General features: G+C 45.6%; 1 protein-coding gene and 1 pseudogene across 5 annotated transcripts; both read left to right on the top strand.

Annotated features, from left to right (window-relative positions):
- Positions 1–1,980: 1,980 nt before the first annotated feature.
- LOC310785434 (uncharacterized protein) lies at positions 1,981–9,721 on the top strand. 4 transcript variants are annotated; one of them, XM_083646503.1, is made up of 5 exons: positions 1,981–2,948; positions 3,093–3,394; positions 6,819–6,873; positions 7,027–7,138; positions 7,247–7,988. In XM_083646503.1, exons 2-5 carry the CDS (start codon positions 3,098–3,100, stop codon positions 7,410–7,412), a joined length of 630 nt encoding a protein of 209 aa, XP_083502629.1. In that variant the 5' UTR covers positions 1,981–2,948; positions 3,093–3,097; the 3' UTR covers positions 7,413–7,988. The 4 variants fall into 4 exon arrangements, with proteins under 4 accessions (XP_083502629.1, XP_083502627.1, XP_083502628.1 ...); XM_083646501.1 differs by adding an exon at positions 9,250–9,721 and having other exon boundaries at positions 1,982–3,394; positions 7,247–7,450; XM_083646502.1 differs by adding an exon at positions 7,998–8,511 and having other exon boundaries at positions 1,982–3,394; positions 7,247–7,450.
- A 3,327-nt stretch (positions 9,722–13,048) lies between these two features.
- LOC310784916 (potassium/sodium hyperpolarization-activated cyclic nucleotide-gated channel 2-like) lies at positions 13,049–27,605 on the top strand (annotated as a pseudogene). The gene is made up of 7 exons: positions 13,049–13,545; positions 22,548–22,977; positions 24,055–24,216; positions 25,010–25,228; positions 26,180–26,326; positions 26,914–27,187; positions 27,406–27,605. The product of its transcript is annotated as a potassium/sodium hyperpolarization-activated cyclic nucleotide-gated channel 2-like (transcript).
- Positions 27,606–27,628: the final 23 nt, after the last annotated feature.

Raw genomic sequence — 27,628 nt, forward strand, 5'->3', positions numbered from 1 at the left:
GTTGATAAAACCATTGATGTAATTTACATAGATAGATACAACCTGTCATTGTTAGCAGTAGGATCCCCCTTCAGTACACACAGAGACTGGTAGACTGGTTCTGCAGGTGCTGATACTACATGAAGACTGCAGAGACTCAGAGACTGGCAGACTGGTTCTGCAGGTGCTAATACAGTAATTACATAAAGACTCCAGAGACTCAGCGACAAACAACGTCCCTGTCTTCCATGAGGAGAGAGCCTTGTAAAGCAGAGGTTGGTTCTTGGTTCTTTATAGTTTGTGTACTGGCAGAATGAAAATGCCCCTCAAATATAAAACACTCAGTTGAAATTGTTAAATTGTTTTAGGGAGAGACAAATTGTAGGTATTTGTGTATGTATACCTTGACATAGTGGTGCAACCTGCCTATAGGACGAATCAGCGTGACGTCACTGCCACCCAGAAATGAGTTGTGCCAAACAAACGTTAATATCTCAAAAACTATACATCACATCGCTTATATTTTGCCATTCTGAGTGAGAGCAGAATAAGCTCAAGAGTTTGATGTATAATATATGCATGTCGTGTTAAAGTTGTGTGAACTGTGGCAGTTTTTAAAATGTAAACAGGGTCAGCCGGCTAGAGTCAGACACTCAAGCCTCTCAAAGCTCAGGCTCCATAGGGTTCCATTGCCGTTGTCACCCAGTGACGCGGTTTGTTTACCAGAAATGCTGCTCGGCTGATCCCTCGTATTCAACAGCTGTGAAAACCTGTCTCTACAGTATTTAAAATATTCAACCCCACAATGAGAAGGCGGGGGGGTAGCCTGGGTAAACCCAGCCTCCACGTGACATCTATCTATGTGCTATCAGTCACTAGTGACTGATAGCACATAGATAGAGGTCACGTGGAGGCTGGGTTTACCCAGGCTAGGGGGGGGGGGGGGGGTTGTCAAATCACTTTATATTCAATTCAGTTTTTTATTTCAACGTATTTCAAGCTTTGTAGTGTGCTTCAAATGTATGGGTACTAGAGGAATATAATGTATAACAAAAACTATGATCGATAGTGTAGTGACAGATTAGCATAGGGCTGCAGCTGTCATTTAACCACCATGTTGTGTGATTTTCAGAATCAGAATCAGCTTTATTGCCCAGGTATGTACACTGTACACATACAAGGAAATTGGCTCTGGTTCACTTAACTCTCATTGTACTCTCACGCAAAAGAAAAGAAAAGAGAAAGTAGGCTCAGGCTAAAACAAACAAGAATCACAAAGGATAAGTAAACATTAGCATTAACTACTATATACAATCCACAGGTACTTTCTAGGTGATGCCGCGCTGCAGCCGAGCGGCCTTGAAATGTTATGGTTGTTTGTCTTTAAGTATGAATATAAAACTGAAAATAAAATATATAAAAAAAAACTACTATATACAATGCAATAATAATAATAATTGAGGGTTTAGCCTATTTAAAAATACATTCACATGATTTATATGGGTAAATTTGTGCTACTATTCTACTATTATTCTATCTTTTTTTACTGTATTTTATTGTATTTCTTGTGATGATGTTTTCCAAGGTGTGGTTTATACCTTGACTTGTGAATGATGTGTGGCATGGAATGATATTTTGAGTGCTTAGATGACCTGTGATTGGTCAGGTCACACTGATTAGGAGAAAGAGAGCCAGCACACAAAAATGTCCTTTCGTTGAGTTTATTCCAGCAACACCAGGTACAGCACACGGACGTTTCAGCCTAACGGCCTTCTTCAGCGTGTTGCTGTGTCAGGCGGAGATGACGTTTAAATACACTGAGAACGGAAGTACTTTCAATAAACGAAATGTCAAAATTCAGTTACAATATATAAAGAATTCAAGAACCAAGCAATACACAACAAAAAAGTTCCATTATCAAAGAAAATGTCTACATTGAACAATGTATGCATATAAATAAATAACTAACAATAGTCTGGTCAGTCCCACTGTGTGGGAGAGCAGAACCAGGCCTAGGTAAAGGCCCTGCTGTATTCAAAGTGACAGGTAGGCGGAGTAAGCCAGGTCTGGACTACAGATAAATACAAAACAAAATACAGAATACAATAGAAATGTTTTAAAACAAGAATTATGCTTAAATAATTGCACGTTTCCACTATAATGGCCTAGAAAGAGGTCCCGCTGTAGTGATAACAGACAGGAGAGATTAAGCTAGGGCTGGAATGCATATTACTAAGTACATAAAAATGGACAATACAAATAGGTTACAAAATTGCACATTCAAAGAAAGCAGCCCAATAACAGTTCCTCATTAAGTCCTTTCGGATGCTCTGTCTGAAGAGTGTGAATCCAAAAGGCCTCTCTCTGTAGCAAGGCCCTATCTCTATCAACACTGATTGCCTGCACCTGTGTGTACCAGTGCTTGTAACTCCAGTCAATACTGACGTCAAATGAGTGCATAAATCAAATCTTCTGACATGCAGCTTAGATCTTTATGGCGCATGGCATCTAGACGAAAACGCACCATACTGGATACGTTACAATCATTTCACTTCCGTAAGTATAACCACATTTTAACATTCGATCCACCAGGTAGAATGGTAGCTAGATTCCTTCTCAAACTTGTTCTACCTGTTTGCACTGTCCGACTGGTTCAGCAGGAGAGCGAAGTAGGGAGGAGGCAGAGCAGAGAGCAGGTGCTGCTGGTAAAGCTCTCCTTCTGGGCAGTTCTGACAGGCAGAGAGGAAATTCTGTTAGCATTTTCAGATTTGTAACCATTTTGGACACTCCTGGATTAATTTCACCATAAACCTGGAGGCAAACCAGTGGGAGGAGCACTACGTAGGCAAGGAGGAAGTTAGGTGGACAAAGTCCTACAGAGACGGGTAAGAGGAAATGAACAGAAGAGAGGGCGCAAGAAGCTGAAACTCATCGTGTTGCCTTGGACATAAAGCTGCTAAAGTACTAAAGTAATGCTACAGTATTAGATAAGTCAAAAGGGAGTTCAGGTATCCTTGTCGGTGGCCGAAGAGTGAAGGGGAAGGAAGGGCCATCTTCCAGCGCTACAGGCTGTCCTTCTCTCTCCGTCTTGTCTTCCTATCTCGTCCAAACAGCACCGATGAGGACTGACTGTGTGGTCACCATCCTGTCCTTCATCTTGTCCATGGCGACGGTTATAGTTGTCTTCGGGCAGCATCAACAGTGGCTCTATATGACCCAGCAGACCTTTGAGCAGGCCAGGCAGATGGAGAACATCGAAGCCGCGCTGGAGGACAGACGCTTCCTGAGGGACCTGGTGCAAAAGCAGCTGAACGAGCGCAGGAAGATGGTGACGGACCTGGTGACCGAGTTGGCCAGCCTGGCTCAAGATGAGCAGAAGAAGAACGCCGATAACGACGAATGCCAAGCAGGAAAGGTGACACGATGTTATGCTATCCTATCCATATTGGCCTTCTCTGCTCTACAGTAGCTACGGTATTGGCTGCTCAGAAAGTTGCCAGATGACGTCATACGCTAATTTGCATATCACTATCTAGGCTAAATATAGCGACCAAGTTGGTGGCAACACTGGCTGGGGGAGGGACGCGGTATAAAGTAAACGATGGCACTGAATGGCACCAGCACAATAAAATTCCCGAAGACGAGGCAGGAAAACGGATCTTCACCGATAAGTTTATTGATTTCAACCTGTAAATGTTTGATGGGATGGTGCATGTTTTATTACATCTACTGTGACAACGGAGAGTCACTGAACCATCTGGCAAGCTTGGCCTTTACTGCAGGAAGCACTTTAGAATATTGTGACCTTTGAACTGCTTCGTCAATGATCAGAAATAAGAAGCCCATCAAGATTTGGTCAGTGATAAATCAGCTTACCAGTCCTGCTATCTTGTCTTGACTGCATGAGGTGAAGTAGGCCTCTAGACCAACTCAATTATAGTAAGACTGACCATTTTGTACCTGAAACACACCACTAGTATGCAATACAACAACTAAATGCAGCTGTCGTAGGCTAGGCTATCAGGCTAGCTAGTCAGTGTATACAACCACAGGCCCTTAATGTATTTAATCAAACTAAATCGAGCTGTATTATCAGGCTAGCTAGTCAGTGTATACAACCACAGGCCCTTAACGTAATGTATAGTGTATACAACCACATACCTTAACACATTGACTGCCAGCCGTTTTTTTTTTGCTGTAGGTAGCTTTTGCCAAGCCGTTTTTTTGAGGATTCTGGCTCATTTTACAAGAGCCGAGGATTCTTTTCTGCTTGGAGTTTGTCAACACAAAGTTCACAAAAGTACTAATAGAATGTGTGCTTTCTCTGTCTAAAAGAGTTAGTTTGTAGAGTTAGTAGTTATGTAGATATTAGCCGTTGAGTACAGCATGGTTTTAGCGTCTGAGACAGGAAGCTGAGATAATCGCAGTTTTGTGAAATTCAATCAAACAGGCAGAACAGTCACTTTAACCATTTATTTTTGGCATCAGTGAGAGATCAGACATCCAAACAATATAGTTCCGAACGCCCTCTCCTTCAACTCCTCCCTCCGTGGGCGTGTCTAGTGGCTTTCAGCCTGCGTTTGTCACAAGTGAGTGCTCTGCTGCTGGGAGTTTGAGCAGCGTCCCTCCCTGGCAGCGAGTTTGAGCAGCCTCCCTCCCTGGCAGCGAGTGTGGATAGGTCTCACTCGTCTCTTGGGTTTGAGAGCCCCGATGAAGCCCCGTGCGACTCTAGGCTTTATGCTGCCCACACAGTCCATTTCTGGAACCCCCCACCGCAGCAGCGCGAAAGCGTCCCCGCCTACAGTATGAGAATGAGGCTCGTTCGTTTCTGACTGTAAAATCGCCAAGCCATTTCCGCGGGAGGCGGCTGCTTTTGGTTGACTTTATCTCTGTCGGGAGAGGACCGTCGCCACCTAGCTGGTCGGTAAAATAGATTATACACATTCAATACTTCCAATATCTCCATAGGAGACGCGGGGGGCATTGATCCACGTAGCACCGTATTAATACGTCAATGGCAGTGAACCGCTGGATTTTTTTTGACGTATATATACGTCAGTGGCAGTCAACGTGTTAACATAATGTATAGTGTATACAACCAAATGCCCTTAACGTAATGTATAGTGTATACAACCAAATGCCCTTAACAAAATGTATAGTGTATACAACCACATGCCCTTAACAAAATGTATAGTGTATACAACCACAGGCCCTTAACAAAATGTATAGTGTATATACAACCACAGGCCCTTAACATAATGTATAGTGTATACAACCACAGGCCCTTAACATAATGTATAGTGTATACAACCACAGGCCCTTAACATAATGTATAGTGTATACAACCACATGCCCTTAACATAATGTATAGTGTATACAACCACAGGCCCTTAACATAATGTATAGTGTATACAACCACAGGCCCTTAACATAATGTATAGTGTATACAACCACATGCCCTTAACATAATGTATAGTGTATACAACCACATGCCCTTAACGTAATGTATAGTGTATACAACCACATGCCCTTAACATAATGTATAGTGTATACAACCACAGGCCCTTAACAAAATGTATAGTGTATACAACCACATGCCCTTAACAAAATGTATAGTGTATACAACCACAGGCCCTTAACATAATGTATAGTGTATACAACCACATGCCCTTAACATAATGTATAGTGTATACAACCACAGGCCCTTAACATAATGTATAGTGTATACAACCACAGGCCCTTAACAAAATGTATAGTGTATACAACCACAGGCCCTTAACATAATGTATAGTGTATACAACCACATGCCCTTAACATAATGTATAGTGTATACAACCACAGGCCCTTAACATAATGTATAGTGTATACAACCACATGCCCTTAACATAATGTATAGTGTATACAACCACATTCCCTTAACATAATGTATAGTGTATACAACCACAGGCCCTTAACGTAATGTATAGTGTATACAACCACAGGCCCTTAACATAATGTATAGTGTATACAACCACAGGCCCTTAACATAATGTATAGTGTATACAACCACATGCCCTTAACATAATGTATAGTGTATACAACCACATGCCCTTAACAAAATGTATAGTGTATACAACCAAATGCCCTTAACGTAATGTATAGTGTATACAACCACATGCCCTTAACATAATGTATAGTGTATACAACCACATGCCCTTAACATAATGTATAGTGTATACAACCAAATGCCCTTAACGTAATGTATAGTGTATACAACCACAGGCCCTTAACAAAATGTATAGTGTATACAACCACAGGCCCTTAACATAATGTATAGTGTATACAACCACAGGCCCTTAACATAATGTATACTGTATACAACCACATGCCCTTAACGTAATGTATAGTGTATACAACCACATGCCCTTAACATAATGTATAGTGTATACAACCACATGCCCTTAACATAATGTATAGTGTATACAACCACAGGCCCTTAACATAATGTATAGTGTATACAACCACAGGCCCTTAACATAATGTATAGTGTATACAACCACATGCCCTTAACATAATGTATAGTGTATACAACCACAGGCCCTTAACATAATGTATAGTGTATACAACCACAGGCCCTTAACATAATGTATAGTGTATACAACCACATGCCCTTAACATAATGTATAGTGTATACAACCACAGGCCCTTAACATAATGTATAGTGTATACAACCACAGGCCCTTAACATAATGTATAGTGTATACAACCACATGCCCTTAACATAATGTATAGTGTATACAACCACAGGCCCTTAACATAATGTATTTATTTTTGTCTGATCTTCTCATTCACTTTGTCAGAAAACTAAGGATGGGGACCTGGCCCACAAGGAGAAGGAAAAGGCGGACACCGAAGGTATCACTTCATACATAAGTTATGCTCAGCTAACAGTGCCACCATGTGGTGAAAGGCAAGAATTCGTGAATTAGGTTTGAATCTCTCTCTCTCTCTCTCTCTGTCTGTCTGTCTGTCTGTCTGTCTGTCTGTCTCTCTCTCTCTCTCTCTCAGGTAAAATAAAGAAAGAGAGCGCCGCTTGGGCTTCGGAGATTGATAACCTGAAAAAGCAGATTGAGCAGAAAAGTAAAGTGTGTGCATTTGTGAGGGACGAGCCGATGGCACGGTGAGTGGTCAGAACACACAAAACATTTGACAAAAATTATACATTTGCAGAAATGCCCGATTAGATTAGTGGTTACATCATATAATGAAACATGAATGTGTCTTTTAGGAAAATGTGTGACAACGAAGCGCCAGCTGCTGCCAACGAAGCGCCAGCTGCTGCCAACGAAGCGCCAGCTGCTGCCAACGCAGCGCCAGCTGCTGCCAACGCAGCGCCAGCTGCTGACAAAGCAGCGCCAGCTGCTGCCAAAGCAGCACCAGCAAAAAAAGGCTGACTAAACGACACACTCTGCTGCTCCAAACCAACATAATGGTTAGATTATGTTTAAGTGCTACTTCAGTGGTTATTGTTCAGGATTGTAGATTTTTCATGTTCATATTGTTATTGTTGTTACTGTTATTGCAATATGAAGTGTTACTGATGTTAGTGTTGGTATTGTTACTTTGCTCTTTTATTATTATTATTATTATTATTATTATTTTGAATTGGGGGAGTTGTTATGCATTTTTACCTTCCTGTCCCTGTTCTCCGTTAAATATGAAAACGAATGAAAAGCATTTTGTTATTCGTCTTGGGTGTGTGGTGTCTGGTGAATCATTTCCTAATTGCTGCAAACCCTGATAAGACTCCGTTTCTCATCGTCACGTCACCAGATTGTTCCATCAACTTGGTTCATCATCCTTGGGCTGTTTTGTCATTCGTGATCGATTGAGATTGTATTAGGCTAAGATCAAACTTCAAAGTTTACTGTGGCGAAATTGGGCCATTGCAGCACCAAAGACAGAGCTATTCCATTGATTTTGGTCTCCCGTTTGGAGTTGAAACGTTGGCCGTCACCATCTTGATTTTTCGTCCGCAGAGTGGGAGGGAAATGGGTTGAGTCCTTCCGCACTTCACGTGAGATGGGAGTTTCCCAGAGCCGCAGCGCCGCCTCCTATTGGTCTGTGATCGGCAAGGTGCGCGATCACTGGACAGGCGATCTGTCAATCACCCCATTTTCTATCATCTATTTTACTCCAAACAGGCGAATTATATAAAAAATGAAAGGTGAAAAAAGCTACTGTATATAGACCATAACCGTGTTTTGCCCCTCACTGGAAGGATGTTTAATCCTGTTAGAAAGTCGGGCATTTTAACATGGGGGGGCCCCCGACGCCTAGTGGCCATTCGAGGAACTACAGCTTTTCAATTCACTTCCGCATCATCAGAGGGAAGGGGGTGGGCTTGCCCACTGAGTGCACTGTACGACTTCACAGTATGCTGTGTGTGCAGCATGTCAAACTAAATTATTTGTTATTATTTGTTAAATTATTTTACTTCTTTATCTTAATATTTTTACTATACATGTCACTGCTTGAAAAGAGGACTGTCAATAAAAGGCTAGCCTTGTCAGCTCAAAACAGTATTACAAAATCTTGCTTTATTTAGCTTGGAGTTATCACACTATAATTCTGTTTTGCATGCTATTTATTTTTATTTAAAAAAAAATGATAAAATTCCTATAATAATAATAATAATAATAATATATAATATTTTCATAGTCAATCAAACTCTTCAGTGTCACTTCTTCCCTGTCAGCAAGTACCCACGTTGTGTATTTCCCTGCAGCTGGGAATCGAACTCGGAACCTCCAGCGTGGGAGGCGGACGCTCTAGCGAGGAGGCGAAAACCGATGCGTTCTAGCATCTGCCTCTATAGCGTCTCTTGAAGTCTCTGTGAGTGAGGTTTACTCACTGCACAGCAGCACCACCTGCTGGCTACCGTTACACAAGGTCCCTGCTACAGAGCACTCATTAATCTGCATTAAAAACAACTAGATGGACAGCAATACCGTTGGTCATGGAAGATGCTGTTCTATACAGTATATGTTTACATGTTGGCATTGTTTACTTTGACATGTGACATTGAAACAGCCAGAACTGGACACCATGTCCAGTTCTGGCTGTTTCAATGTCTGTCTGATGACAGCTGAATTACTTGTCATTATACATGACACATCCAGGACATTAATTCAGCTGCAATCGGACAGACAGTGTAGATGGGCTATGGAAAGAAAGAGAACGGATACTGGGGGACACAGTTGACAGGAATCATATTTCCCTTTTTTTCAGGATTTCAGGTTTCTTTGGCGATCAACTCCAATTGATTCATAATTGAAGAACTGTTTTACTGATTAGTTCCTCACTTGTATGTGTTCCTATGATCCCCTGTGATTGCTGGGTCATGATGGTGGTGGGACTGTGGTTTGGTGGTTTGGTCTATGGCAGATCTTGGATCAGAAATAATCAATGGCAAAAACGGAAGGAAAATATCTCCAAGTAGAAGCAACTTGCTGGAAATGTTTTGCTATACACCAGTTGGCCCTGATCTGGTAGACCGCAGCAACAGGATGCAAGGCTTACCATGTGGAGGGTGACATCTCAGTCAGGAACAGGCTGCTGTCCAGAAGATCTCACCATCCAGCCTCTCCCTCTCAGTCCCTCCACAGCCTTGGAACCCCATCTCTGCAGCAATATGCATGATGCTCTTTACTTGTGGAAGTGAATGGTTTTATATTTCACATATACAGTACTGTACATACGGTATGCATGCAGGAGTAGAAATGAGCTCAAATTCTGGTAGCTTATACTGTATCTACCAAATATTCCTTTATCCTGAGTGTGTTCATGAATGATAAGAGTAGTTCTACAGTAGGTAGAGAAATAAAAGCCAGCCACTACCGTTTGAAGCCAGTTGTTATTCCTTGACCAAACTTGCCCTAGTAATCACATGTAACCCTATTCCACACGATGTGGAATAGGATAGGATAATAGTTGGCTTACGGCTGCTGTTACGTGAGCGTTAGACTCACAAGTCAGCCTCCAAACGATTCGGTCAACTAGATTGGTAGGCGGGGATCTACGTGTGCGTCACTTGTTTTTATTCTGAATGACTTCATTGAGGATTCACCCACACAAGTGATTGCATGGTGTGTGTGTTTATGTGCTCCAATGTGTATGCTAGGGGGTGGGTAACTCACCATACGATACTATCACGATACTTGGCCCTCGATAACGATGGTATCACGATACAGCGATTCTGCGATAAGCGATACATTGCAAGAAATGTAATCTACAATACATCATGATATCTGTGTAACTGAAGAGGGGAAAATTATCCCTAAAAAGGCATAAAGCAGGAATGATGTATTTATTCATAGAATTGACATGAAACAATGTACATGTACAACAAAGAAAATGAATGATTAAAAAAACACACCCAGGTGAGAAATAAGCGCTGTAGACATCATCAGCCTATCATTGTCTGTCATAAATCACTGATGACATCACAATTGCTGAAGTGACATCACTGATGACATAGTATATGGCATCGCTGATGATGTGACAATGTCTTATGACATCACTGACAATGTCACAATGTCTATGACATCATCAGTGGGACATCATCAGTCACCAATGGCCCACTCGATGATTGTGAGACATGACATCATCAGTCACATCACTCGATGGTTTGTGGGGCATGACATCTGCAGTGGGTATGACATCATCAGTCGGGGGCGTTTGCATGCTAATATGACATCACCAGTCACCCACCACTGGCCACCAAGAAAGGACGGACAGTGGACAGATAGCCTATAGAAGCGGCTGGATCGCTTAAAAAGTTTCCGAAAGGAACTCTAAACACTCAACTGCATTTCCCAGGGGAAGCACTAGGTGACCCAGTGAAACAAACAGTCTCATCCTCATTATCGTTGCAGCTTCTCAAGTGTGCCTGTTAGGGTGTCTGAGTCATGGGTGTAAATGGAACATGACACCTGCCACCACCACCTTGAGAGAATACGTGCCTGACAAAGCTGCAATGTGATCTATAAGAAGAGTGATTTGGAGGCTGACCCCCGGTCACTTACAGCAGGCCGGAGCACTGTTGGTCACCTCACAACAACTTTTTACAAGCTGACAGGATTAAATGACACGCACCTGCCTGGGCCTGTGTGAATGAATACACACGCACACACACACACACACACACACACACACACACACACACACACACACACACACACACACACACACACACAGAAATGTTACTTAGACCCACAACGCTCTGTGGTCTATATTTCTAATCATTATATTTCTTACAAATTGCAGTAGCCTAACAATTTTATAGTTGCCAATCATAAAAACAAGTTGCTATATACATTTGTTATAGCCTATACCTCTACATTTTCAATGTTATGTGAATTAGGTGATAATATTATGGGGTTGTGGTAACCTAGAAATAAAATAAAATAGGGGGTGGGGGTGGTTGTGGTCATTGCCAGTTCAATTATCTGTGTTGTGTTTTAATTTGAAACAGGAAATTGACCTTTTTCACAGCAGCCATTTTGTGTCTAGTCAGGAAGTAGGCTAACAAACAGGTGCACCAAAACATTAATTATGCTTTCCAACTTCCAGTCCATTTAGGTGTTCCAGTGCTGGGGCCCTAATTAATGAGTTGTTGCACCTGTGTCTACCCTGCCTTTTAGACACAAAATGGCGGCTGTGAAAAAGGGGGGTGGGTGGGTGTGGGGCAGTTGAGTTTTCACGGATTAAAAAACCCCACCCACCCCCATCCCCCATTTTTGACCTCCATAGTCTGCTCTGTGCTGTTAAAAGTGGCGGAAAAGTTAACTTTCTCTATGTGGATGTAACGTTAGCCTCTCTAGCTCTCTCACACTACTCTACTTGATTTTATCGAGCAAAAAGCTGACAAGAACAAAGTGCGTCAACGCTTTCCGCCGCCACTCAGGTGATTGTTTTCTTTCTTTTTTATCTCGTGAAGAGAGTGGACGCAATTAACCGTCTATATGGGTATCACTATCATGATGATGTCAGATGTGTGAAATCAACATCGACTCAATGTAACGAGTAAGCTACTGCATAAATGCCATGGCATTAGCTCTAAAACGAGTCCACCTACCGTGTAATTAGTAATTCATTGTTTTTTTCCCTGTGATCCCGGTCTTCTGCCAGGTGCGCAACTTGACCTGTTTGGCCGCATGACTTCATGGAGCAGAGGAGAGGAGGAGGAGTGGAGGAGAGGAGGAGAGGAGGTGAGTGGACGCAGTTATGCCAACAAGCCGATTATTATTATTACTACTACAGCCGGGCTACTGAGCCCTCTACGGCTATTTATTTCCGTCCCCTCGTGGCATGATCCAGGCGGATCACAGTTTTTCCCCGTTTTTCCCTGGGAATAAACCCATGGACTAGAGACTATGGTGTTCATCGCTGGAAGGGATATAATGTTGCTGTTTTTTTAATGGACGCTGGAACTTTTTTAAATGGATTTACTCCGTGCGAACTTTACAGGAATGGGGAGCCACTATAGTATAACATTGTTATAGGGGCTTATAATGTGTCTGAGGTACGCAGTAGTGCATTTATAGATTTCAATTTTCATTATTATTATTATTTTTTAGTTTGTATACTGTTATTGTCTATTGGACGCTGGAACTTTTTTCATGCATTCACTCTACAAACTTTACAGGAATGAAAGATCCACTGTAATATTTCCATTATATAACATTGTTATATGGATTTATAATGTGTCTCAGTAGTGAATTTATTTTTAGCTTGGTGTTAGTAGAGGATATTGTTGTATATTTCTAACCTATAGCAGCTGCATGATAGTTTAAAGTTCTGCTCTGCTTTTGTAAATTATCCTTCTAAAATCTGTCATCCCATAGCCCCCCCCCCCCCCCTCCCCACAAGGAAAGTTAAATATAGGCATCAAATGGAAGATGACGTGAAGTAAGATTTATGTTATTATTAGTAAGTAAACCTAGTAAGCAAGCCCAGTCAAGCCAAACCATAACAACGCTATAGCCGACCATCGCTCTGCTCCGTTTTAAAAGTGCAAGGTGTAAAGATGACCAGTCCCTCCAGGAGCATAACGTTAGACGAGCACAAAGTCACCAGGGAGAGTCCTGCTGCTCACAGACCGGACACGGCCAGATACCGCAGGTGGAGTGGCGTCCGCTTCGCAGCGTGGACAACCGGCTCCCCCAAGGCAGGTGCCCCTGCTGCTGCTTCGCACGCCTCCCACCAAAAGACAGAGCGAGAGCGAGGCTCTGACGTCAGCAACACGCTCTTCTCCCCGCTCCACACTCACGACGACGCCGACGCCGCCACCAACGACGACTACACAGCACACCCTGATGGCCTGGACTCGGACAGCATCACGGCGGATGAGGGCCCGCAAATGGACCGGTCCAATTACTTCCAGAGGCAGTTGGCCTCCTTCCTGCAGCCGGGGGTCAACAAGTTCTCCCTGCGCATCTTTGGCAGCATCAAGGGGGTCACCCTTGAGCAGGAGAGGGTTAAATCCTTCGGAGTGTGGATCATCCACCCCTACAGCGACTTCAGGTAATGTGAGGAGGAAGTACCTTCCTCATTCCCTATCCTCGCCTTTCCTGTTTGTTTCAGTGTTGAGTGCAGGAACTTTTGTTGGTAGTATTATTTTAACAGACGAGTGGCAGGTGGATAAGGATAGTCACACAAAAAAAAGCAGAGGGGATTAAAAAGACTAGTCAGTGCGCTGGTGCGCAGGCAGGGCCAAATCCAGATTCCCTATACTTCCAGGCTTTTCCAGGATGAACCTTCCTTGTAAAAAGCACACAGTTTCCAGCCCAGTAGACCAGCCGTGACCCCAGCCAGCTCCCACTTTTCCAAGGACAGACTGTAGTCCGGCAGCTGGTGCCATGGTGCCTCGCACATGATAAGGCGATGAAGGGATTTGATTAGTGATGATACAGTATATAGGAGCAGATCATCTGGATTACCAGTACCCTTGGGGGCTGTCTTTCACCCTGCTTGTAAGGAAGGAGGAATACTTTGATCCTGATCATTCGAGGGATCCATTGTTACATGTTATTACATTTTTAAAACGGCCGAATAATTTCTCGCTCTCGCTGCAGTTTGTTTCACTTTTTTTGAAGGACGTGTCAGCGACTTGTTATGGAAGATACTGTACATCGTGCACAGTAATGCGGAGCAATCTGTTGAGCCGGTCTATAATAATAGCTGACATCAAATATAAACGTTGTTTAAATGTCAGGCCCTATGCCAGAGGAGATAAATCCATGTAGAGGGATTATTGCCCATAAGAATCCCCATTTCCAATTCCAATCTTGCGCTATTATGCAATAATACAGAGACAGCTGAAGGCGGGATTATGAAGGCCTGCTTTCCTTTAAACCTTATGTTCAACTTCCCTTTAAAATGGATGAGAGGAAACAACACCGTTAAATAGGCTACTACAGTTTAACAACGGTCTTGCGTATGGAACACCCAAAACTGTTGTTGATGGTTTGCAACGGCTTTGAAAGAGCTCAACAATTTATCTCTCTCTCTCTCTCTCTCTCTCTCTCTCTCTCTCACACACACACACACACACACGCACGCATGCACACGCACGCGCACACACGCACGCGCACACACGCGCACACACACACACACACACACACACACACACACACACACACACACACACACACACACACACACACACACTTCATAGTAACAATGATAATGCGTTCCAGAGTCTAGAGTTATTTGCAGCAAGCCGCCGCTAATCTGCTGTGACAAGAGTAGCGATGATAAGTAGCCATGTAAAGCAGAGTGTGGGACACAGAGGACAGTAGTCATGTAAAGCAGAGTGTGGACACAGAGGACAGTAGCCATGTAAAGCAGAGTGTGGACACAGAGGACAGTAGTCATGTAAAGCAGAGTGTGGACACAGAGGACAGTAGTCATGTAAAGCAGAGTGTGGACACAGTGGACAGTAGTCATGTAAAGCAGAGTGTGGACACATAGGACAGTAGTCATGTAAAGCAGAGTGTGGACACAGAGGACAGTAGTCATGTAAAGCAGAGTGTGGACACAGAGGACAGTAGCCATGTAAAGCAGAGTGTGGACACAGAGGACAATAGTCATGTAAAGCAGAATGTGGACACAGAGGACAGTAGTCATGTAAAGCAGAGTGTGGACACAGAGGACAGTAGTCATGTAAAGCAGAGTGTGGACACAGAGGACAGTAGTCATGTAAAGCAGAGTGTGGACACAGAGGACAGTAGTCATGTAAAGCAGAGTGTGGGACACAGAGGACAGTAGCCATGTAAAGCAGAGTGTGGACACAGTGGACAGTAGTCATGTAAAGCAGAGTGTGGACACAGGACAATAGTCATGTAAAGCAGAGTGTGGACACAGAGGACAGTAGTCATGTAAAGCAGAGTGTGGACACAGAGGACAGTAGTCATGTAAAGCAGAGTGTGGACACAGAGGACAGTAGCCATGTAAAGCAGAGTGTGGACACAGAGGACAGTAGCCATGTAAAGCAGAGTGTGGACACAGAGGACAGTAGTCATGTAAAGCAGAGTGTAGACACAGAGGACAGTAGCCATGTAAAGCAGAGTGTGGACACAGAGGACAGTAGTCATGTAAAGCAGAGTGTGAACACAGAGGACAGTAGTCATGTAAAGCAGAATGTGGACACAGAGGACAGTAGTCATGTAAAGCAGAATGTGGACACAGAGGACAGTAGTCATGTAAAGCAGAGTGTGGACACAGAGGACAGTAGTCATGTAAAGCAGAATGTGGACACAGAGGACAGTAGCCATGTAAAGCAGAGTGTGAACACAGAGGACAGTAGTCATGTAAAGCAGAGTGTGGACACAGAGGACAGTAGTCATGTAAAGCAGAGTGTGAACACAGAGGACAGTAGTCATGTAAAGCAGAGTGTGGACACAGAGGACAGTAGCCATGTAAAGCAGAGTGTGGACACAGAGGACATGTAAAGCAGAGTGTGGACACAGAGGACAGTTAGCCATGTAAAGCAGAGTGTGGGACACAGAGGACAGTAGCCATGTAAAGCAGACTGTGGACACAGAGGACAGTAGCCATGTAAAGCAGAGTGTGGACACAGAGGACAGTAGCCATGTAAAGCAGAGTGTGGACACAGAGGACAGTAGCCATGTAAAGCAGAGTGTGGACACAGAGGACAGTAGTCATGTAAAGCAGAGTGTGGGACACAGAGGACAGTAGTCATGTAAAGCAGAGTGTGGACACAGAGGACAGTAGCCATGTAAAGCAGACTGTGGACACAGAGGACAGTAGCCATGTAAAGCAGAGTGTGGACACAGAGGACAGTAGCCATGTAAAGCAGAATGTGGACACAGAGGACAGTAGTCATGTAAAGCAGAGTGTGGACACAGAGGACAGTAGTCATGTAAAGCAGAGTGTGGGACACAGAGGACAGTAGTCATGTAAAGCAGAGTGTGGACACAGAGGACAGTAGTCATGTAAAGCAGAATGTGGACACAGAGGACAGTAGCCATGTAAAGCAGAATGTGGACACAGAGGACAGTAGTCATGTAAAGCAGAGTGTGGACACAGAGGACAGTAGTCATGTAAAGCAGAATGTGGACACAGAGGACAGTAGTCATGTAAAGCAGAGTGTGGACACAGAGGACAGTAGTCATGTAAAGCAGAGTGTGGACACAGAGGACAGTAGTCATGTAAAGCAGAGTGTGGACACAGAGGACAGTAGCCATGTAAAGCAGAGTGTGGACACAGAGGACAGTAGTCATGTAAAGCAGAGTGTGGACACAGAGGACAGTAGCTATGTAAAGCAGAATGTGGACACAGGACAGTAGCCATGTAAAGCAGAATGTGGACACAGGACAGTAGCCATGTAAAGCAGAGTGTGGACACAGAGGACAGTAGTCATGTAAAGCAGAGTGTGGACACAGAGGACAGTAGTCATGTAAAGCAGAGTGTGGACACAGAGGACAGTAGCCATGTAAAGCAGAGTGTGGACACAGAGGACAGTAGTCATGTAAAGCAGAGTGTGGACACAGAGGACAGTAGCCATGTAAAGCAGAGTGTGGACACAGAGGACAGTAGCCATGTAAAGCAGAGTGTGGGACACAGAGGACAGTAGCCATGTAAAGCAGACTGTGGACACAGAGGACAGTAGCCATGTAAAGCAGAGTGTGGACACAGAGGACAGTAGCCATGTAAAGCAGAGTGTGGACACAGAGGACAGTAGCCATGTAAAGCAGAGTGTGGACACAGAGGACAGTAGTCATGTAAAGCAGAATGTGGACACAGGACAGTAGCCATGTAAAGCAGAATGTGGACACAGAGGACAGTAGTCATGTAAAGCAGAGTGAGGACACAGAGGACAGTAGTCATGTAAAGCAGAGTGTGGACACAGAGGACAGTAGCCATGTAAAGCAGAATGTGGACACAGGACAGTAGCCATGTAAAGCAGAGTGTGGACACAGAGGACAATAGCCATGTAAAGCAGAGTGTGGACACAGAGGACAGTAGTCATGTAAAGCAGAGTGTCGACACAGAGGACAGTAGTCATGTAAAGCAGAATGTGGACACAGAGGACAGTAGTCATGTAAAGCAGAATGTGGACACAGAGGACAGTAGCCATGTAAAGCAGAGTGTGGACACAGAGGACAGTAGTCATGTAAAGCAGAGTGTGGACACAGGACAGTAGCCATGTAAAGCAGAGTGTGGACACAGAGGACAGTAGCCATGTAAAGCAGAATGTGGACACAGGACAGTAGCCATGTAAAGCAGAGTGTGGACACAGAGGACAATAGCCATGTAAAGCAGAGTGTGAACACAGAGGACAGTAGCCATGTAAAGCAGAGTGTCGACACAGAGGACAGTAGTCATGTAAAGCAGAGTGTCGACACAGAGGACAGTAGTCATGTAAAGCAGAATGTGGACACAGAGGACAGTAGTCATGTAAAGCAGAATGTGGACACAGAGGACAGTAGCCATGTAAAGCAGAGTGTGGACACAGAGGACAGTAGCCATGTAAAGCAGAGTGTGGACACAGAGGACAGTAGCCATGTAAAGCAGAGTGTGGACACAGAGGACAGTAGTCATGTAAAGCAGAGTGTGGACACAGAGGACAGTAGCCATGTAAAGCAGAGTGTGGACACAGAGGACAGTAGTCATGTAAAGCAGAGTGTGGACACAGAGGACAGTAGCCATGTAAAGCAGAGTGGGGACACAGAGGACAGTAATCATGTAAAGCAGAATGTGGACACAGAGGACAGTAGTCATGTAAAGCAGAGTGTGGACACAGAGGACAGTAGTCATGTAAAGCAGAGTGTGGACACAGAGGACAGTAGTCATGTAAAGCAGAGTGTGGACACAGAGGACAGTAGCCATGTAAAGCAGAGTGGGGACACAGAGGACAGTAATCATATAAATCAGAGTGTGGACACAGAGGACAGTAGCCATGTAAAGCAGAGTGGGGACACAGAGGACAGTAGTCATGTAAAGCAGAATGTGGACACAGAGGACAGTAGTCATGTAAAGCAGAGTGTGGACACAGAGGACAGTAGCCATGTAAAGCAGAGTGGGGACACAGAGGACAGTAATCATATAAAGCAGAGTGTGGACACAGAGGACAGTAGCCATGTAAAGCAGAGTGGGGACACAGAGGACAATAGCCATGTAAAGCAGAGTGTGGACACAGAGGACAGTAGTCATGTAAAGCAGAGTGTGGACACAGAGGACAGTAGTCATGTAAAGCAGAATGTGGACACAGAGGACAGTAGTCATGTAAAGCAGAGTGTGGACACAGAGGACAGTAGCCATGTAAAGCAGAGTGTGGACACAGAGGACAGTAGTCATGTAAAGCAGAATGTGGACACAGAGGACAGTAGCCATGTAAAGCAGAGTGTGAACACAGAGGACAGTAATCATATAAAGCAGAGTGTGAACACAGAGGACAGTAGCCATGTAAAGCAGAGTGTGGGACACAGAGGACAGTAGTCATGTAAAGCAGAATGTGGACACAGATGACAGTAGCCATGTAAAGCAGAGTGTGGACACAGAGGACAGTAATCATATAAAGCAGAGTGTGAACACAGAGGACAGTAGCCATGTAAAGCAGAGTGTGGACACAGAGGACAGTAGTCATGTAAAGCAGAGTGTGGGACACAGAGGACAGTAGTCATGTAAAGCAGAGTGTGGACACAGAGGACAGTAGTCATGTAAAGCAGAGTGTGAACACAGAGGACAGTAGCCATGTAAAGCAGAGTGTGGACACAGAGGACAGTAGTCATGTAAAGCAGAGTGTGGGACACAGAGGACAGTAGTCATGTAAAGCAGAATGTGGACACAGAGGACAGTAGCCATGTAAAGCAGAGTGTGAACACAGAGGACAGTAGCCATGTAAAGCAGAGTGTGGACACAGAGGACAGTAGTCATGTAAAGCAGAATGTGGACACAGAGGACAGTAGCCATGTAAAGCAGAGTGTGGACACAGAGGACAGTAGTCATGTAAAGTAGAGTGTGGGACACAGAGGACAGTAGTCATGTAAAGCAGAGTGTGGACACAGAGGACAGTAGTCATGTAAAGCAGAGTGTGGACACAGAGGACAGTAGTCATGTAAAGCAGAGTGTGGACACAGAGGACAGTAGTCATGTAAAGCAGAGTGTGGACACAGAGGACAGTAGCCATGTAAAGCAGAGTGTGGACACAGAGGACAGTAGCCATGTAAATGTGTGGACACAGAGGACAGAGGGAAGGATAATCATGAACGAGAAAGAGGAACTTATCTATCGCTTCCTGCATTGCTCTGATTCCTCTGATTGGCTAACGTGGAAGGTTGTTTTCTCACAGGGTTCGAGTTGCGGTAATTGAATGGTGGAGGTACCGTAATTAAAACAAAAGCTGGTTCATATTCTGCCCCTGTGACAGACGGAGAAGGAGAGAGAGAGAGAGAGAGAGAAAGAGAGATAAGAGAGAGCCCATAGGTGATTGACATTGAAGACTGTGTAAGACTGTGTAAGGAAACCCTAACCATGTTAGGGTGTACAACCAGACACTGGAGACCCATAGGAAAATAGGACTTGTATGACATGGGGGCGGACAGTGATTGCTGCAGCTACGTACAGTACAATACACAAGTCGGAGACGTGATGTTCTGATGTCTGAGGGAGCAGACAGCATGGCAGGCCAGATATATCCAGTGACAGAGAGGCCTTCCTTTTCACACTCTCTTCCTGACACTAAACTGGGCCGGACGAGGAAGAGGCAAAAGCCATACATTTTTAATCAGAGGGGTTCCTCCTATGACAGGGCTCGTTATATCAGAGGGGTTCCTCCTATGACAGGGCTCGTTATATCAGAGGGGTTCCTCCTATGACAGGGCTCGTTATATCAGAGGGGTTCCTCCTATGACAGGGTTTGTTATATCAGAGGCGTTCCTCCTATGACAGGGCTCGTTATATCAGAGGGGTTCCTCCTATGACAGGGCTCGTTATATCAGAGGGGTTCCTCCTATGACAGGGCTCGTTATATCAGAGGGGTTCCTCCTATGACAGGGCTCGTTATATCAGAGGGGTTCCTCCTATGACAGGGCCCGTTATATCAGAGGGGTTCCTCCTATGACAGGGTTCGTTATATCAGAGGCGTTCCTCCTATGACAGGGCCCATTATATCAGAGGGGTTCCTCCTATGACAGGGCCCGTTATATCAGAGGGGTTCCTCCTATGACAGGGCTCGTTATATCAGAGGGGTTCCTCCTATGACAGGGCTCGTTATATCAGAGGGGTTCCTCCTATGACAGGGCTCGTTATATCAGAGGGGTTCCTCCTATGACAGGGCTCGTTATATCAGAGGGGTTCCTCCTATGACAGGGTTCGTTATATCATAGGGGTTCCTCCTATGACAGGGCTCGTTATATCAGAGGGGTTCCTCCTATGACAGGGCCCGTTATATCAGAGGGGTTCCTCCTATGACAGGGCTCGTTATATCAGAGGGGTTCCTCCTATGACAGGGCCCGTTATATCAGAGGGGTTCCTCCTATGACAGGGCCCGTTATATCAGAGGGGTTCCTCCTATGACAGGGCTCGCTATAACGGGCTCATTATGCTTTCCGCATCAGCGAGGAACGCGAGTGTCCGCGCGGAAAAGTGACGTCAAATCAGCAGACACGCCCCTCCGCAAGGGTCCATGCGGACGGTTTTCGCCTGGCCGTGCACATCCCGAATTTTGTCATCAAAGTGGAGTTTTCAAGACTCGCGCTCAATTCCGCGAGCAGAAACCCACACAGAGTATAAAAGCTCCACACGTTTCCTCGTCAGGATTCCGTGTCTCTCATTTCCGTGCGGCCGGCCAAAGCGTCAAGCATAATCCAGGCTTAAGAGTAAGGGCCACTCGGAAATGGGCCATTTCCTGGAGTGCACACTGCCCTGATTGGATGGGTTCACTTGAACCTTGGGAGCTGGTTCAAATTCTATCATGTTCAGTGGAGGTGTGCTATTTACTCCGCTTACTGTTAAGACCCGTATGAGTGGGTAGTGCCATCAGTGTCATGCTTCCTGTAGGAATGAAACATCTAAGCCTGCCAATGCTGGTGTCATGTTCTACCCAAGATAAGATGATGCACACTGGGTGCCCCAGCTATGCAGGCATGTCTCTGTGTAGCATTAAGACATCCACAGCCTCAAACCTCTCCCCCCACCCCTACCCTGACCCCCCACCTACCCCTCTCCATCCCTGATCTCTCTCTCCCCCCACCCCCACCCCCACCCTCACCCCCCACCTACCCCTCTCCATCCCTGATCTCTCTCTCCCCCCACCCCCACCCTCACCCCCCACCTGCCCCTCTCCATCCCTGATCTCTCTCTCCCCCCACCCCCACCCTGACCCCCCACCTGCCCCTCTCCATCCCTGATCTCTCTCTCCCCCCACCCCCACCCCCACCCTCACCCCCCACCTGCCCCTCTCCATCCCTGATCTCTCTCTCCCCCCACCCCCACCCTGACCCCCCACCTGCCCCTCTCCAACCCTGATCTCTCTCTCCCCCCACCCCCACCCCCACCCTCACCCCCCACCTGCCCCTCTCCATCCCTGATCTCTCTCTCCCCCCACCCCCACCCCCACCCTGACCCTCCACCTGCCCCTCTCCATCCCTGATCTCTCTCTCCCCCCACCCCCACCCTGACCCTCCACCTGCCCCTCTCCATCCCTGATCTCTCTCTCCCCCCACCCCCACCCCCACCCTGACCCTCCACCTGCCCCTCTCCATCCCTGATCTCTCTCTCCCCCCACCCCCACCCTGACCCTCCACCTGCCCCTCTCCAACCCTGATCTCTCTCTCCCCCCACCCCCACCCTGAACCCCCACCTGCCCCTCTCCATCCCTGATCTCTCTCTTCCCCCACCCCCACCCTGACCCCCCCACCTGCCCCTCTCCATCCCTGATCTCTCTCTCCCCCCACCCCCACCCTGACCCCCCACCTGCCCCTCTCCATCCCTGATCTCTCTCTCCCCCCACCCCCACCCTGACCCCCCCACCTGCCCCTCTCCAATCCTGATCTCTCCAGGTTTTACTGGGACATAGTGATGCTCCTCCTGATGATGAGCAACCTGGTGATCCTGCCATGGGGAATCACCTTCTTCGAGGACCAGAACACCGCGCCCTGGATCACCTTCAACGTCATCTCCGACACTCTCTTCCTGATGGACCTGGTCTTCAACTTCCGCACGGGCATCCCGGTAGAGGACAGCTTCATCATCCTGGACCCCAAGGAGATCCGCATGCACTACCTGCGCACCTGGTTCATGGTGGACTTTGTCTCCTCCATCCCCGTCGACTACATCTTCCTCATCGTCGACCTGGAGTCCGCCGTGGCGTCGACGGACGTGTACCGCACGGCGCGCGCCCTCCGCATCGTGCGCTTCACGAAGATCCTCAGCCTGCTGCGCCTGCTCCGACTCTCTCGCCTCATCCGCTACATTCACCAGTGGGAAGAGGTAAAGGAAGGAGGTCACGGGTAACCCCCGCGTCGGGTAGTCCCACGCCGCTGGGGAATCGAACTCGCAACCTCTGGCATGGGAGGCGGACGCTCTAGCGAGGAGGCTAAAACCCATGGGCTCTAGCATCTGTCACTAGAGCGTCTCTTGGGGAGTGAGATTTAAGCCCATGGCACCCCAATCAAACATTCTACAACAAACACAGATGTGTGTTTCGTGTGCCATGGTTGTCTGTCCTGTCCTTGTTTGGAGATCAGATTTGACATGTTCAACCCTTGTTTGTCTGTGTTTAGCCCTGGGCTGCCATGGGCTTGACTCCCCACTAGCTACCGCGTTACACATGCATGGAGCTATCCACACACAAACACAGGCACAGAGACGGAAACACATACAGACAGACAGACAGACAGACAGATAGACAGAGCTTTATACAAGTCAGACAACTAATGCAGTATACAGTAAATGCAGCTAACTTTTGCCATCAAGGCTCTGTTTCTTATGGCTCCTTGTGAAGCATATTTAAAGAAAAAATACCCTGGTGGCTCACCTGGTAGAGTGCGTACCGGTACCACAAAGGCTTAGTCCTTCCCGTGGCCGCCGTGGGTTTGAGTCCGACCTGTGGCCCTTTGCCGCATGTCATCTCCCCTCTCTCTCGCTCTCTCTCTCTCTCTCTCTCTCTCTCGCTCTCCCACCCTACATTTCCTGTCTGTCTACTGTCCTGTCTAAAGGTGAAAATGCAGAAAGAAAGAAAGAAAGAAAGAAAGAAAGAAAGAAAGAAAGAAAGAAAGAAAGAAAGAAAGAAAGAAAGAAAGAAAGAAAAAGAAAGAAAGAAAAATGCATAAAAAAGCAGCAACAGAATGTCTGAGCAGGTAAGCTCAGTAGTAGTATATATGCCGGCCTATCAGAAAGGAGCTATCATGGGCAGGAAACACATCACCGGACGTTGCTGTAGACTCAAAGTTGACTGCCTGAACGAACATTGCAGACCTCCTTCAGTAAATAGACCAAAGAAAATAATATTTCAGTTCATTTCAGTCGTGGGAACATGTTGTGCCTCTCCCTCCATGTCTCTGTCAGATTTTCCACATGACCTATGACCTGGCCAGCGCTGTGGTGCGCATCTTCAACCTGATCGGCATGATGCTGCTGTTGTGCCACTGGGACGGCTGCATGAGCTTCATGGTTCCAATGCTGCAAGACTTCCCCCCAGACTGCTGGGTAGCCAAGAACAACATGGTGGTGAGTACAGACTGCTGTGCTGGGTAGCCAAGAACAACATGGTGGTGAGTACAGACTGCTGGGTAGCCAAGAACAACATGGTGGTGAGTACAGACTGCTGGGTAGCCAAGAACAACATGGTGGTGAGTACAGACTGCTGGGTAGCCAAGAACAACATGGTGGTGAGTACAGACTGCTGGGTAGCCAAGAATAACATGGTGGTGAGTACAGACTGCTGGGTAGCCAAGAACAACATGGTGGTGAGTACAGACTGCTGGGTAGCCAAGAACAACATGGTGGTGAGTACAGACTGCTGGGTAGCCAAGAACAACATGGTGGTGAGTACAGACTGCTGTGCTGGGTAGCCAAGAACAACATGGTGGTGAGTAGAGTACAGACTGCTGGGTAGCCAAGAACAACATGGTGGTGAGTACAGACTGCTGGTAGCCAAGAACAACATGGTGGTGAGTACAGACTGCTGGGTAGCCAAGAATAACATGGTGGTGAGTACAGACTGCTGGGTAGCCAAGAATAACATGGTGGTGAGTACAGACTGCTGGGTAGCCAAGAACAACATGGTGGTGAGTACAGACTGCTGGTAGCCAAGAACAACATGGTGATGAGAGGTTGTGAAATAATTGTACGTCGTATACTTTCATCTCACTGAAGCTGTATTCATTTGCCATTTTTAATTAATTTAATTGTTCACATGAGTCATATTGTACCCCCCCCCCCCCTTTTTTTTTTTTTATATGTCAGGATTGCTGTATCTTGTCTCATCTCCCACCTCCTCTTGACTCTTGTGTTTTTTCAGAATTCTACGTGGCACATACAGTACTCCTATGCCCTGTTCATGGCCATGAGCCACATGCTGTGTATAGGATACGGTGCCCAGGCGCCGCAAGGCATGAGTGACACCTGGGTCACCATAGTGAGTATGATGGTGGGAGCCACCTGCTACGCCATGTTCCTGGGTCACGCAACCAACCTGGTCCAGTCGCTGGACGCATCACGTCGCCAGTATCAGGAGAAGGTCAGCACCTCTGCTTAAACTTGATTTACATAGTCAAATATTCTATCCTACGGTTGCTCTTGTTTTATGAACAGGTGCCTCACGTGCAGTGTTGGGGGTAACTCGTTACAAAAGTAACATATTACATGTAATATATTACTTTTAGCAGTAACTCAGTAATATAACTTATTACTAATAGGATTTCAGTAATATTATACCAGTTACTTTGTCAAGTAACACAAGTTACAAATTTAGTTTTTTTTTTTTTTTAGTAAAAGCATATATTTAAATAAAGATACAATCTTTTTTAATGCAAATAACCACTATAGATGACAATAACAAAGGAAGAGGATAACATTCTGAATTCTGGACGGTTTACACTGACTTCAAGACGGTTGCAATTGTTTTTTGGGATGCTTCCGGGGTGGCGATGTCATTCTGCTACTGCAGTTATTTTGGTGAAAGTAATGCAAAAGTAGTGTAATAAGTAACGAGTTACTCTACACAGACAGTCATATTGTAAATGAACGTATTACTACTTTCAAATGAAAGTACTAGTAATATGTAGTATATTACATTTTGAAAGTAACTTGCCCAGCACTGCTCACATGGATAATACTGTCATTCCGGTTTTATAGTTTTGTGTTTATATAATTGGCTTGCTTACTTGTTTCTACTTCATAAAAACAGAAAATGGAGCAAACACATAGAGAATGATGTATTATCTAATATCTAATGGATTTCCTTTGACCCATTTTCAGAGGATCTTCCTTTGTTTTTGAATCACTGTTGGGTAACAGACATTCAATACAATTCTGTAATCAACGTAAAGTGGAAACAAGATGTGACAACGTACTTGATACGTCCTTGATGCATACTTGATACGTGATGTAATTTGACTTGTGACATCACTCGCATGCGTCATTTTAAATTGGAATCTGAAAAAGGTCAAATTGCCGTGTGCTTCTGCAGTACAAGCAGGTGGAGCAGTACATGTCCTTCCATAAACTGCCGGCCGATATGAGGCAGAAGATTCATGAGTATTATGAGCAGCGGTTCCAAGGCAAGATGTTTGACGAGGACAGCATCTTTGGAGAGCTCAGTGATCCACTCAAGGAGGTGTGTTTTTCTTCAAACCTACCATCATGTCTGTCTCGCTTTCTCTCTCCATTTCTCTCTCTCTTCCTTGCCAATCCATATCACATGGTGCACTTATATAGTGCATAAATAGCCAAATCAAACATACAGCTATATAGAGAGGCAAAGTGAAACGTCACTTCCTGCTTCAGCACTGTACCAGAGATTTTCATCCGCCATTTATTTAACCATAGACATTTTGTAAAATGCTTATAAAAAATAGTTGTACTTGGTCAAACCAAACGGTTCAGCTATATTTAGAATCGGGAGAGACCATAGAACATTTCACTAAGACCAACACTTAAAAAAACAACATTGAACAAATATTTTATTTAAATCCGTTTTGGTCCGATGTTAAATGTTATGTGGTCTCTCCTGTTTCTAAATATATCTGAACCGTTTGGTTTGACGAAGTAAAACTATTTTTATAAGCGTTTTACAAAATGTCTATGGGAAAATCAATTGCGGGAGAAAATCTCTGATGCAGTGCTGAAGCAGGAAGTGACGTTCACTTTGCCTCTCTTATTGCTCTCTAAATGACTCATCTGTCATCTCTTTCTCACCACCAGGAGATTGTCAGCTTTAACTGCCGTGGGCTAGTGGCCAACATGCCACTGTTCGCCAATACCGACCCTCACTTTGTGACGGTCATCTTGACCAAGCTGCGTTTCGAAGTCTTCCAGCCGATGGATTTGATCATACGGGAAGGAACGCTGGGGCGCAAAATGTACTTCATCCAACACGGTGAAGTCACTGTGGTGCCGCGAGGCGGTAAAGAGGTCAAACTCAGCGACGGGTCGTACTTTGGCGGTAAGTCATTAACCGTTTCCCCGCCATTGACCTGTTTCCACGTCATTTATGAGACTTCCCGGGCCTAGGGCTGTCGAACGATATTGCGGAGTGTGGAGAGCCAGAGCAACAACCCGGGACAGCAGGGGCAATTGGCAAAGTACAATCTGGAAAAAAGGGGGAGGGGGGCGATAAAGTAAATTGACTCTCTCTTTCTCTCTCTCTCTCCCTCAAATCCCCCCCCCCCCCCCCCCCCCCCCCCCCCGATTCAGAGATTTGCCTGCTGACCCAAGGGCGACGCACAGCCACAGTCATGGCCGACACCTACTGTCGTCTCTACTCCCTCAGTGTGGACAGTTTCAATGAAGTCCTGGAGGAGCATCCGCTGATGAGGAGGGCCTTCGAGAGTGTGGCTGTGGACCGCTTGGACCGGATTTCACGCAGTACCAGTTACGACGCCCACATCAATTGATTTACTCCCGAATGTAACACTCG

Source organism: Poromitra crassiceps (genome assembly GCF_964638095.1).
Source record: "Poromitra crassiceps genome assembly, chromosome: 11".
Taxonomy (NCBI): Eukaryota; Metazoa; Chordata; class Actinopteri; order Beryciformes; family Melamphaidae; genus Poromitra; species Poromitra crassiceps.

Coding starts and splice junctions, on each gene's coding strand:
- LOC310785434 (XM_083646503.1), top strand. CDS start 3,098: ATGAGGACTGACTGTGTGGTCACCATCCTGTCCTTCATCTTGTCCATG. Junction 6,874..7,026: donor GGAAAAGGCGGACACCGAAG/GTATCACTTCAT, acceptor TCTCTCTCTCAG/GTAAAATAAAGAAAGAGAGC. Junction 7,139..7,246: donor AGGGACGAGCCGATGGCACG/GTGAGTGGTCAG, acceptor TGTGTCTTTTAG/GAAAATGTGTGACAACGAAG.